General features: G+C 40.7%; 1 protein-coding gene and 1 long non-coding RNA gene across 5 annotated transcripts in view; one reads left to right on the top strand and one right to left on the bottom strand.

The window, feature by feature from the left end:
* Positions 1 to 1,779: 1,779 nt before the first annotated feature.
* LOC122488049 lies at positions 1,780 to 8,470 on the top strand. Its single transcript, XR_006298547.1, has 5 exons — positions 1,780 to 2,252; positions 3,894 to 3,997; positions 6,477 to 6,617; positions 7,368 to 7,528; positions 8,387 to 8,470. It is a non-coding gene; the product is annotated as an uncharacterized LOC122488049 (long non-coding RNA).
* The window catches only part of CREB5 (cAMP responsive element binding protein 5), a 401,666-nt gene continuing 394,849 nt past the window's right edge, over positions 5,976 to 12,792 (bottom strand). For 3 of the 4 annotated variants that reach the window (XM_043589165.1, XM_043589167.1, XM_043589168.1), the window contains one exon: positions 5,976 to 12,623. In XM_043589165.1, the coding sequence (XP_043445100.1) occupies positions 12,460 to 12,623 (164 nt within the window). In that variant the 3' untranslated portion in view covers positions 5,976 to 12,459. The remainder of the gene's footprint in view (positions 12,624 to 12,792) is intronic. The other variant, XM_043589166.1, reaches the window with a different exon arrangement.

The raw sequence follows: 12,792 nt of genomic DNA, 5'->3' as shown, positions 1-12,792 counted from the left end.
CCCCTAATGACCACACTGTGCAATCTCTTTCTTGAATACCTGGGATAAAAACCTCTCCAGCAGGCCCCAGACCACTGTCCTTATGCACCATGGCGGACCCTGCAGCCGGGCTCCAGTGCGTACCTCCGTGGCCAGCCTCACCATGTTGCCAGCAAGTGCCAGATGCTTACCACCCGATGGGACCTCAGAGTATGTCACTGGACACCACTCCTCTCAGACCACTCCACGAGGTGTTCTGGAAGGCCCCATGTGCCTAGCCAGAGGCCATCAGCCAGAAAGGCCTTGCTATACCAAGAAATGACCGTTTTATGTGGCTTAACTGTAACCCACTGGCCATATGCAACACAGCACGCTAGTTGGGAAGCTTGGGTCTAAACAAGCATGATGATCCTGTTTCCCACTATTGCAGTCTCTTTTAAAGCGGAGAGTGGCCCGGTGACCTAATACTGGCCAGGAAAACACAATTGGGTTGGCCAGGGGTAGGGGTAGTTCTGGGATAGTTTTTGTTCTCCAGATTAAAACACAGCAGGGAATGTGCCTGGTATTGATCCTTCTGCCTCCTTTCTTCCTTGACTGGGGATGTGCTCTAGAGGTTCAGTAGTCGTCTTGTGATCAGGAGGGGAGAACCATGAATGGGAGGCTAAGAGGGCTATAAGCTGCTGGTGCTGACATCATGTCATTTCCAGATCAGTGCCAAGCACCCTACCTCTAGATTTCCTATTACGTCAGAAAGATAAACCCCTCTTTGTTACAACCCCTGGAAGTCAAGTTGTCCATTATTTTCAGTCAAAAGTGCGACTTACACATTTTATTATGTACCTTAGGACATGTACAGAATGAAAGGTATTAGAGTTCTTTATCCATTCATCAGAGTATTTAAAACAGTTCCAATTCAGGGAGCCTGGGTGGTTCCGTTGGTGAAGCATCTGACTTGGGCTCGGGTCATGATCTCCTGTTTTGTGAGTTCAAGCCCCGCATGAGGCTCTCTTCTGTCAGCACAGAGCCTGCTTCAGATCCTCGGCCTCCCTCTCTCTCTGCCCCTCCCTTGCTCTCTCTCAAAAATAAACAAAAACATGAAACAAATAAAAGTAAATAAAACAGTTCCATTTCTAGGCAAGTATAATGCTAACTTGGTGAACATTCTTTAAGAAGAAAAGTAGCATGACTATCCTTCAGTACATGTAGCTTGTCGGTCTAGGTCTAGGGAACCACCTCTAATGCATGTTCATGTGTGTGGAATGAGAAAGGGCTACATCTCTTTGCAGTGACATTCCATCTCCTTTCCTCTATTAGTATGGCAGACGCTCAAAAGGCTGAAGAAGCTCTTCTGGTGGTTTCTCATGGTAGTTCTAGGAATAGAGCATCAATTAGACCTTTGTGGCTTCTAAGAAACCCTCCTAAACTAGCTTAAGCAAAAGGAGAGATTTATCAGATGGACCCTGGGCTATCTTATGATAAAAATACGCCATGAGGAGGGTCGTGGTTGCAGTGATCCATTAAGAACTATTTCAATAGGAAATGACCATTTCCAGAGCTCTCTCTCTGCTTCTGCTGTTTTCTGCTTTATTTCTCTTTCTTGCTATAGACTGAGTTCCCTTACCTGGCAGAAACCTGGATCCTGGTAGGTCCTAAGTTTTATATCTTTTTGATTCCGAGCTATGAGAGAGAGAGACAGAGAGAGAGGCTGACTCTCTAGGCCCCCTATCCCAGTATCTAGCTGTTGGGGCTCCTATTCCATTGTGAGTTAGAGGCAGAGTATTAGACTAAGAAGCTATGGCCAGAGGCTTGGACCGTGGAGTCTCCTGGAGGAGCCAGATGATGGAGTGGGGGGGAAGAGAAATTTCCAGAAAAAGGTATGTTAGTGGCTAAGTTCTGTAGCTAGTCACCACGGAAATAATTCCCACTTCACTCCATGTGTGTTTATACTGACAAAGGAGACAAGTGAGGAACAGAAATCTGTGTTTGTTGAAAGCCATACAGGAAATCAATGGGCAGTTTGGTATTAAAAGGAAAAACTATTAATTCTTACTCCAGGTTGTTATATTCTTTTAGGGTCTTGTTCTAGTCTTCTTGGTAGCAATTCTTATGGTTTTCGTGGAGGCTTATTGATAAAAGCTGCCCTGTTTCCTTGTCACAAAGCCTTCTTTCGTTCTTACAGTACCTGGAGGGAGCTTTAAGACAAGAATGTTTCTTAACCTCACCCTGGAGACATTACGCTGACCTCCTTACAAACAGAAACACACTGGAATCAGGTATGGAGATTATATATATATATATATAGTCATGATCTTTCTTGGAAAGTATAACTGTAATCAGTCAGGTTAAGCAAGAGCATGGGAAATCATGGTAAACATGACAAGCTAAAATCTGTCTTACTCTTTTTGTTTAATGCTTATTTATTTGTGAAAGAGAAACAGAGTGTGAGTAGGGGAGGGTAGAGAGAGGGAGACACAGAATCTGAAGCAGGTTCCAGGCTCTGACCTGTCAGCATAGAGCCCGACGCGGGGCTCGAACTCACAGACCACAAGATCATGACCTGAGCCAAAGTGTGACGCTGATCTGACTGAGCCACCCAGGTGCCCCTTTCTCACTCTTTTTGATGGTTAATTTTTATATTTTGGATATTATGGCTTACAAACTGAGCCATAATATCCAGAAAATTTCTTAGCTTTGTAAAATTAGTTTTATCTAATCTTTAATGAATATTTTGTTTCAAGCTTTCAATAAAACAGTAACTCATCAACCATTCATTCATTCAATCAACATTTGTTGACATCTACTCTATGCCCAACTTTGCATTAATCTCACTTTACTTTTTCCTCTTGGTATGTCTTAAGGGTAAATGACTACATTTCTACAGATTGTTTTAAAAATAACTACTTCCCTTTGAAATCATCTTCGCACTTCCTTTTTGGAAAGCCAGTTTTGCCCCTAGAAGTAAGAGCTTTCAATACATATAGCCCTGCTTCCCTAGACATAGTTGATTGTACTAGGATTAAATGCCTGACCCCATATGGTCAATCAGATTCTCTCTCCTGGGAAATTGGAATAGAAAGATGGAGACTGAATTGATGTTGGGTGTTTGAACTAGAAGACCAAAGATCTGCTGGAGGCTGAGGCTGTCATTTTGGAGGAGAAATGATGGGCCCACACAGAAACAATTAAGTGAGTGTACAAACCAATTTGCAGAGACAGAGAGAGAAAGGGAGGGAAAGACAAAAGCAGAATCAGGAATGATATGGCCCAAGAGACAGACAAGCCAGAGAGATTAGTTATTTAATGACTTTTCGGAGTTGTTGGGATAGTTGCTACAGTACCAGGAGGGACCCCATGAGCTACCTCTTAGGTCCTAACAAGAAATCCACCTTCGCTCAAGCCTCCTTAACAGGGTTTCTCTTTCTTTAAGTAGACTTACTCTAAGATTGATCCATATAAGCAAGCCAATTTAAGTAGAGAGTACTCATTTAATAAAATGTAAATGTAGTAACAGTAGATCATGGACTTATCAGTGTAAATACAATACAATCAAGCTTAGATACTCAGAACAATTTTCTTGCTGTAAGATTAGTAAGGAGTTAGAAATGTGTGGTGAAAATAAGATCTTCCTTTTTAATTCATTAAAAAAAAAAAAAACCCATGGGCAGATCTCTTTCTGAGAAAGAGCAAGTGACTTACAGGGGACCTTTTCTAGCCCATCGGGTCTATGTGGATTTATGGAAGATGGCTGACAATTGCTACGATTCAGCCTCCCACTGGTACAAAGAAATGTGATATAAGCAAAGACACAGTACCTGGCAACATAGTAAATGAAACTCAGTGGTTACTAAAAGATTCATGACTTAATTTTCAGGTTTAAATATGACCATTTCCAATATGATTATTATGTTTTTCAGGTCTACTATCTAGAAGACAATTTTTCAGATGTAATAATTTATCCATCCTTTCAGCCATTTTGAAAAGCCATCTCTGGTTGCCAAAAGAAGTGCTTCTAAAGTGTGTGAGTCTAAACCCAGATTCTGTATGTTTAAAATCAGTACTTTTTTTCTCTTTTGTGGCCTAATTTTCATGCTTGTTTTGATAAAATCCACATTACTGCCATGAGAACAGATCTCACCAAGTGTCTTGTTTTCAATTGCTTTAAAAGGGGGGGCTCATCGTGCTCCAGAGTCTTATGATCTCATAGTGAAGATACTTAGGTTCCAAACCACAAGGCAGGTTGTTTTGATAAAACCTTGTTTTTGTTGGATAAGAAAATACGTAATGCAAAATTAAAACGTGATCCAGCAACCAACCAATAACCAACCACAAGAGCAAGTATAAGAAAAAAGGATGTTATGAAGCTCTAGGGACAGAGGCATGAAACATAGAATGGAGATTAGAGCTGTCCATCTTCAAAGTATAAATGTGGGATCTTGACATTTTTTTTAAACCAATAGTAATGGCTTTGAAATTGCAAACACGGGTGGGATGGGCATTACAAAGACTCTCTTGGGAACTATGAGTGTAGTGAGTGGTCTAAATGTAAATGTAACAGATGGGATTGCCATTAGAACAGCAATCATCCTCCCCACCCAAATTGTTTTTCTGTCCCAGTTTCCAATATCCTGGCAGGCTACGTGGAAGACGACACATCCGGGTTCTTGGTTTTAAAATATGACTGCTGTGGTCACAGGACCAAGTGGTTGGGTTGAAGTATTCTGAGATCAAGAAAGAAGACAGAAAGTAAACAGAAGAGTATCCACCCAACAGGTGTTTATTGTGTGCCCATCGTGTAGGACTGCTCTAGATCTTGGGTCACAAGGGTGAACGAAACAAAATGCCCTTGTGCTTGCGGGGTTTACATTCTACTTAGAGGAGACAGACAATAAAAAACAACTACATAAAATTGACCAAAGTCTGTTAGATACTGGTAAATGCTACAGAAAATACAGTCTGTGCAAGGCAGGAGAGAATGAAGAGTGAGGGTGACATAATTTTATAGAGGATGGTCAGGAAAGGCTTAAGTAGTAGGGAGGCAGATGAGGAGGTGATGCTGATATCTGGGAGAAAACATTCTGCGTAGAGGGAATGAACAGCGTGTGAAAAGACTCTCAGGTGGATGGCTCAAGCGATGTTTGAGGAACTTCAAAAATATCAGTGGAACTGGAGAGGTGTGAGGGGGAAGAAAAATGGTAGGACATGGGCTCAGGGAATTAATGGAGGGGCAGGTCATGGAGGGCCTTTACAGAACATAGTAGTAAGGAATTTGGCTTTTGCTTTGAACGAGGGGAGAAGTCCCTAAAGAATTTTGAGCAGTGGAGGGACATGGTCTGACTTCCATTTTCAAAGTTTCACTCTGGCTGCCAGTCAGGAGAGTATTGCAGGGATCCAGGTGAGAGGTGCTGGTAATTTGGACAGAGCTGTAATGGCAAATCCAACATGATGGTTGGATTCTGGCCATGCCGATGGATCAGACATTGAATATAAGAGAAAGAGGAGAGTGGCTAAAAAATTAACGAAAGAAGTACAGGGAAAGAAAGTAGAAGGGAAGGAAGGGGGCAGGGTTGATATCTGGAAGACATCGAAAGGGGCTAAGACTGTCCTTAGGACTTCTCTGGAAGCCAAGCAAAAAACTCCAGGAGTTGACTGCCTGAGTGGCCAGTATGTGCTTCTTGGTTCCTAGAAATCCTGAACGTGAATTTATGCTGGCCGTATTTCTTGATTATTAAAATCTGTTGACCCCCACGAGAAGTTGAGTCGTGTGGCCAACCCACTGGGAGTGTGTTAGACTGGTGGCCTCAGGTGGGAAGTTGGATGGAAGAGGCAGTGAGAGGGTAGTGGTGGTCTGCGAAGGAGAAAAGCTCACCTCCTTTCGTCCCTAGATAATCACGACCCCGAAAGAGTCAGCTTTGGTTTACAAGGCATGAATGAGACCACATGCAGAATAGATACCGTTATCCCCAAGCCCGAATTTCATCATACGAAAGTTACATGTGTTATTTGCATTTGAGTGCTTTATTATATTGGAATTGCAGTGATATTATTAACATTTGTACAAATGCACAAAATCTTGTCTCTTCTTGCTCCAAAGAGATGTAAAAATCTGACCTAGTTGAACAGTCTTAATGAACTCATTGTCCATTGATAACAATAAATGTGTTCACAATGCAACAAAAAGCTTAACATAAAATTGAACATATTAAATGCTGCAGCAAGTATTTACACGTATGTACCCCCAATTTTTTTTCTCCTTCCAGTAAGGAAGGTGGTTGCTCTACAAATAGACAGACAAACATAAATGCTTTGCTGTTTACAATTACAAACAACCCCCCCAGTCCAGAACTTAAAGTGACAGCACCTTTTTTTTTTTTTGGGACTTCCTTAATTAGCACTTTGCATAATGCTAGACTTTTTTTTTTTAAGTTCCATATTTTGGACAATATTTATGTTCCAATTATCCTAGAACATGGTGTTTGAACTGAGCCATTTTTTTCCAGGCCTTTTCAGAAGATCCCAAACTCTATGTCCTCTCCAGGGAGAACAGTTCAAGCTTATCATTTCTCCAAGACAAACCTCAAAGGCAGAACTCCTCTCTCCATGAGGCAGGTGTGATTTAGCAGAACACAGAAGAAAAGAGGGTGAGTAGGTCTTCTCTTCTACTGGCTGGCTGGTTAGGAGGGGTTCCTTCTCTGAAATGCCCTCCCCTACAGCACTGCTGATACCTCCCATGATCTCTTGTCCGTGACATTGGTATTCTAAGGAGACAACTAGAATCTAATGAGCTTATTGTGCATAAGATTTTAATGATATACTTAAAGCTAATTTATTCAGGTTCCACATTCTCAGTCCTGAGGCTAAAATGATTCTGTTTTTTTAAAAAAAATCCTAGAAAGTTCTATAGCATGAAACTCAATGTAAGAAATCCTAAATGCCCTAAGAAGAGCTTTCTACATCCTGGCTTCTAATGAGCTAGATATTGTAAGTTGGCTGAAATGTAATAGCTGATCATTACTGATTCCCCTCTGATGATAAGCTTGGAAAGGTATCAGAGTGTGCCACGTAAGAATATTAATCTTTTAACAAATGCTGGCAATTTGGCCTTACCCCCCCCCCCCCTTCAACTTGTGGTAAATAGTTTCTTTTTTTTAAAAATAGACAATTTATAAGGAAAAAAATATATAAACACTCTTTAAGCAATTTGGCTATAAGCATTACATCACTGAAAAACTCCACAAGAAATAGTAAAATATTTTGAGTTGGACATACACTTTTTCGTTTTCACAACATGATGAGCCTAGGGTTTTCTGTTCTGTTTTTTTTTTTCTTTGTTTTGGTATTGAATTTTACTTGGACGTTTATTGCTTCAGTGTCTTCTTGTCCTTTCTTAGATTATCATTGTAAAACAGAGGTGCTGTCCCTAATGACGTCACAAGGCAACATTGTATTTTTGAGACCTAGGAATGACACAGACAGGGCCACTGTTATTTCAGCAGCCTCAGAGAGACAATGGCTGGGACAACAGTCCACGTGCACCACGATGCACAAAAGAGTAAGTCTCCTGGCTCATTCAGGACACTTTGGTTTGGAGAATGAGATAGAAAATTCTTAAGTGTAGCTTAGCTGCTGCCTCACATCTGTTGCATAAGATAACATTAAAAAAAAAAAAAACAACATGCTATGAATAAAGGGGTAAAGAATATAAACTGGCTCTTCTTGGTATTTCCGTAGCAGGCTTCATGTAGGCTGATGTGAGGAACCCGACTTTACGCAAATGTACCTGGTACAAATATTCTGTAAAGTATTTTAAACGGTGCAGCTCAGAGCCTTAGGGGGAGGGGGTGGGGGAGCTGGAAAGTGGGGAGCAGAGGCAGGTTTAAGGGCTCGGAGGGGGTCTGAGGGAGAATAAGAGAAACAGAAAGGGATCGAGAAAGCTAAAGTGCAATTTTAAAATATAAATTATCTTAAAAGCAGAAGAGAGACTCTAAATTGCTACTGCTCGCAGAGGCACAGTTTTATTCAAATTTAAATGGGTTGTTTCCTTTTCCTTCTCAGATATACTGCATAATGGAACTTGAATGGCTTAAAGCTAGGGCCCATTGTTTGGCAAAGGGCAAAAAGAGCACGAAGGAAGCTGAATAGCGCAAGGCATTCTAGGAAATTGGGGTGGGGTGGAGAGAAGCAGAGATGAAGTTGTTTTTACACTTTTACAAGAAAGTTGTTCCAGTCGTGGTTACTGATTCCCTTTAGCTGAACTCCGCTTCCTAAAGGAAAGAGCTTACTTTAAACATTAAGAAAAAAATAAAAAAAGAGAGAGAGAAAGAAATGTGAAAAACAACACTGTTTAGAACATAGATTAAAAAAATAACTCACAGAGCAATAACAAAATCCTTGAAATTTCTATGCACAGAGCTAAGCGAAACATTTCCACCAAATGATGGAGAAGAGCCGTTTGAAACCCTGAAAAATGAAGATATACACAAGTAGAGAAGTTTATTATGAACTAACACTTTAAAAACAAGTAGATCCTATGGAAGAATACTGTTCAAATGGAATGTTTTAAAATAACATTTATTAATAAATATCTTATAAAATTCTAAATTAATAGATTCCTGTTCAAATTTTGCTTTGGTCCTTGAATTCCACTGTATACACGCATACATACATATATATTTTCTTAGATGGTTTTTATTAACCAGAAAGAAGCACATTCTAATCCTAACTGGATGGCTAGTTTGAGAGCAGTTACCGATGCTTAAAACTCCCCAGCCAAAGGCTGGTCTTTCACCACAGCTGGTTTCAGATTTTAACGGCAAACTCAACTAAGATGCTAAAGTTTACTTAACGGGCAACAAAAACCGCCTGCACATTCACCGTTGACGCCCCTCTGTTCAGAACATGTGCTGCATTTGGTTCCTTTGACGGGATAGGCTCCAAAGAGCATTTGCTCCAAGTCAGTCACCCTGATTCTAACAGTTCGTGCGGTGATATACCACGCAAACTGCTGTCTCCCACAGGCCACGTTAACCACTGGGACTCGCACACGCTGACACGGAGGGAGAGAGATGGGTGGGGGTATCGAAGGGAAAACATCAGCTCCACACAGGCTTTCAAATGAGTATGTTCGCCCATGGCCAGGGTTTCCCTATACCCGCCCTGGCATCGTGTTCTGGGAAATGTCTTCAGAAGGAACCCTTAAGATGTGGATGCCTCAATTTAGGGTCACCTGGTAGAAATGCCACCGGGTGCCCCTATCTAAGCTGCCACGTCCCATCACGTAAGGCAGGGGAAGCGTCGCAGAAATGTCCAGGTAGGCTGGCAGTGACTTCAAAGGCAGACGCTGCCAATATATAAAAAAAAAAAAACAACCAAAACCCAAAAACCAAAAAACGCAGGTGAATGAGGAGAGGCAGTGTTGCAGGATCCTTCCCTCCTCCGCATGGGTGCTCTGAAGGTCACTACAACGGATTTGTGAAGATATGGGTGCATGACCCATATCTAGATCGAGTGGGAGAGGAGAATAGGGCAGCAAAAAGATGTTTTCCCACATTGGCAAAAAATGCAGGGCAAGGAGGGATTTTCAGGCAGACTGATTATTCTACGGTCTGGTGAAGGCTGGACCTTCTGGTGAAGTACTTCTCCTGATAAGCCGAGTGTTGGATTTGACCAAGGAGCCTTTCTGTTCAGGGTTTCAAGAAGCCTTGACAACTAGCTGGCATCTTCCATTTACTGTATTTCCACACTGCTAATGAACATACCTAAAGGCCCCGAGCATAACAAGAAGACGGTTTATTCTAATTATACGTTGAGGCCCGTTTGCTAACGCGTGTGTGTGGTTGGTTTGCCTACTTAGCATAAAAAACAGACATAATTGAGCTCTATATAATGCACATCAGTCAAACTGTCAAGTTGCTGAATTAAGAAAACTCAGGCAAGTTCTTCACTACAGAGGCTTTCAGTTTAACAACTAAATATTCAATCAAGAGGCGGAGCAGAAGTAAAGTAAACCATAATTTTAGTGACAGCCCACTTTCTGGACATTCTGATATTACCAGTGGATTTTTAAAAAATCCATTTCGTTAAGTGCTATGCATGCAGTAAAGAAAAAAAAAGTTATCGTTCACTTAAAGCAAGAAATAAAATAAAACTAAAAAAAATTTTTTTAATCCAAGCAAACATTTCAATGAGCTCTTTTTTTTCTTTTTCTTTTCTTTTTTTTTTTAGAGAGACACATAGTCCTAGAAAGGAGTTTTGAAAAAATTAAATTTAATTTCAGAATAGAGATATATCTTAAATATTTCTTAGGAAGCCAGTTAGGTTCAACCATTCAGCGGTTAAGGCTGGGATTCAAAACAAAACAACTATGAATTCAGTATTTAAAATACTTAAAAAAAAGATATGTTTGTCTAAAATATAATAGAAAATCCTTTTAATTTGCATTTCTTTTTTCTCTTTCTTTTTAACATTTTTAAAAATTTTTTTTTTTTTTTTTTTTTTTTTTTTTTTGGTGTGTGTGTGTGTGTTTTGTTTTGCTTTTGTTTTGATTTTTAGACCATATATCTAGTCATGAGTTTCCCTGGACACTCAAAACTTTCTTTTGAAAGCACTGCATACATGAAAAAAAAAGGTTGATAAATACTGATTTAAAAAGTAAGTTATTAGATAAAACTGAAACTAGTTATAAAAATCATGCTTCACGACTCTCATATTTTCTTTTTTCTCCAAAATAGATTCTTATGCTACAGGGAGAGATAAACACATATACACACACCCACATCCACACATGTATCTTTCCCTTTTTTGAACTCTTATAAAAGCGACACCTTTTGTAAAATACTATTATTTAAATCCCATGAACACACACACACACACACACACACACACTCATGTTAGGACGTCAAGCATTCAAATGGAGATGAAACACCAGCACCTGTCTACACTGCTAGAGAGAAACATTAGCCCGTTACTTGTGAGATGTGATATTAGCACACATTAGCACAGTAGAATGGCTTGTTTCAAGGAGGCACAACCGTGGTTCGGGACTATCTGCTTTTTATAATGGGCAAGCTGATGAAAGTTGTTGAAAATATAAATCAGAATTATTCAGAAGAGTAGAGTAGCCATATCCACGGGATTCTTGCAGCAGCCAAAAAAGGCTTTGGCTGTTCTGGGGGCGGTGGGGGGAGGGAGGGGGGAGCTGAAAGCACCCCTACGGGAACATCAGGTTTTCTTTCTCTCTTTGTTCCTCCAGTAGAGCGTGTACTTTCACCCACCAGAATAGCAAAGCCAGTTCCATAGGCTTAAGAGAAAAAAATAATTAATAAATCTTAGTCTATTAGCAGCTGATGATTGACCATTGTAATCTGTGTAGTGAATAGAGCCCTTCTGAATTATTATATAGTCTATGGATTTTTAGCCTTATAGACAGGCCATATAAAGCCGGTTGTAATTCGAGGGTGTGATGTTACAGCCCACATCATAATTTGGACCTTCACAATCAAGGCTTATAGGCTCCCTTCCCTGGTGTCTCCACAGCTGGCATTCAACAGTGTTTCACCTATGGCTAAGCCACCTTTTATTTATTCTGATTATTAAAAACATTAAATCAGGCACATTAAACCTCTCTTGCTTACCATTTTATAAAAAGCAAGAGATGAATGAACTCCAGCTGTGGGTCACAGGCAAGGGAAGCAATGGCTAAATCCGTATTTTTTTAGATTTACTTGTGTTTTTTTTTCCCTTTAGGCATTGTTTTCTTCTTTACCTGCAATGCTAAAGGTGAAAAATAAAACAGAAGAAAGTAAAAATGAAGAGTACACAGGCGGCCCAGGAAAAAGTGGAAAAGGAGAGGGAGAGTGGAGAAAATTGGAGGGCGATTCAAGGAGGTGGACCAAGAGGAGGAGGAGAGGTGGGGAGATGCTTGGTGGTTTTATTTGGACATCAGTGGATCTCATCCTTTTTGTATAATAAGAGGAAGACAAATATGGAAAAGGCTCTGTGTTCATCTGGAATTCTGGCGACATCACAGCACAAACTCAACATGTGTTACGACATCATCAGACTCACCACCCAGTTACCTTGCATCCGTTTACGTGACATGTGGGCATGCCTCATTTTGGCTAAAAGCTGCGGTTTAACAAGATGCAATGTTTCAGGCAAAGGGTTGGACCGATAAGAATGAAACCATGTCTATATACAGAAGGAGTTCAGTTTATAAACAAGTTCACTGGTACCAGAAAATTGGAGAAAAGCACCAAAGCATTTCCCAAGCTGATAGATTAATTAATTGCATAACTCCCTTTTTTCTTATAGAACTAAGTATAAAAGACGACATTTCCATAATAACTATAAAAATGAAAGCCAGTCTCTGAAGGGCTGAGGAGTCTTCCAGGTCTGAGTTAATTCTAAAAATGCCCTTAAAGGAAAGGACGCATGATATGCGACAGCTCTTCTTGGAGGCAAGGTCTGACCCAGTGGTGGATTTTAAAGGATGGGATTCAGGTCTGTTCTGTGAGTGGTGAGCTGACTGAGGGTGGAGCTTCCCACCACCTCGCTCACTGCAGAGGAAGTGGTGACGGTATTATGTTGGATGACCTGGTGCTGAGAGCAAGCTGGGACGGGGCTGGCGGGAGGACTGCTCTCCGGACCTAGGAAAAAGCACACACACGCACACACCAATATAGCTCCTCTTGGGCGGACCTGTGGCCTACTCGGGAAAACATTACTAGATGTTTACCAGAAATGGAAGAGTTTCACACGTGTTCTCCTGGACGTTAATTTCAAAACTTTATTTTAAACTGTTGTCACCAGCTATGC

The sequence above is a fragment of the Prionailurus bengalensis genome, chromosome A2 (assembly GCF_016509475.1).
Source record: "Prionailurus bengalensis isolate Pbe53 chromosome A2, Fcat_Pben_1.1_paternal_pri, whole genome shotgun sequence".
In the NCBI taxonomy this organism is placed as follows: Eukaryota; Metazoa; Chordata; class Mammalia; order Carnivora; family Felidae; genus Prionailurus; species Prionailurus bengalensis.
The sequence above is the reverse complement of the archived record's forward strand: the minus strand, read 5'-3'. Positions and strand labels throughout refer to the sequence as shown.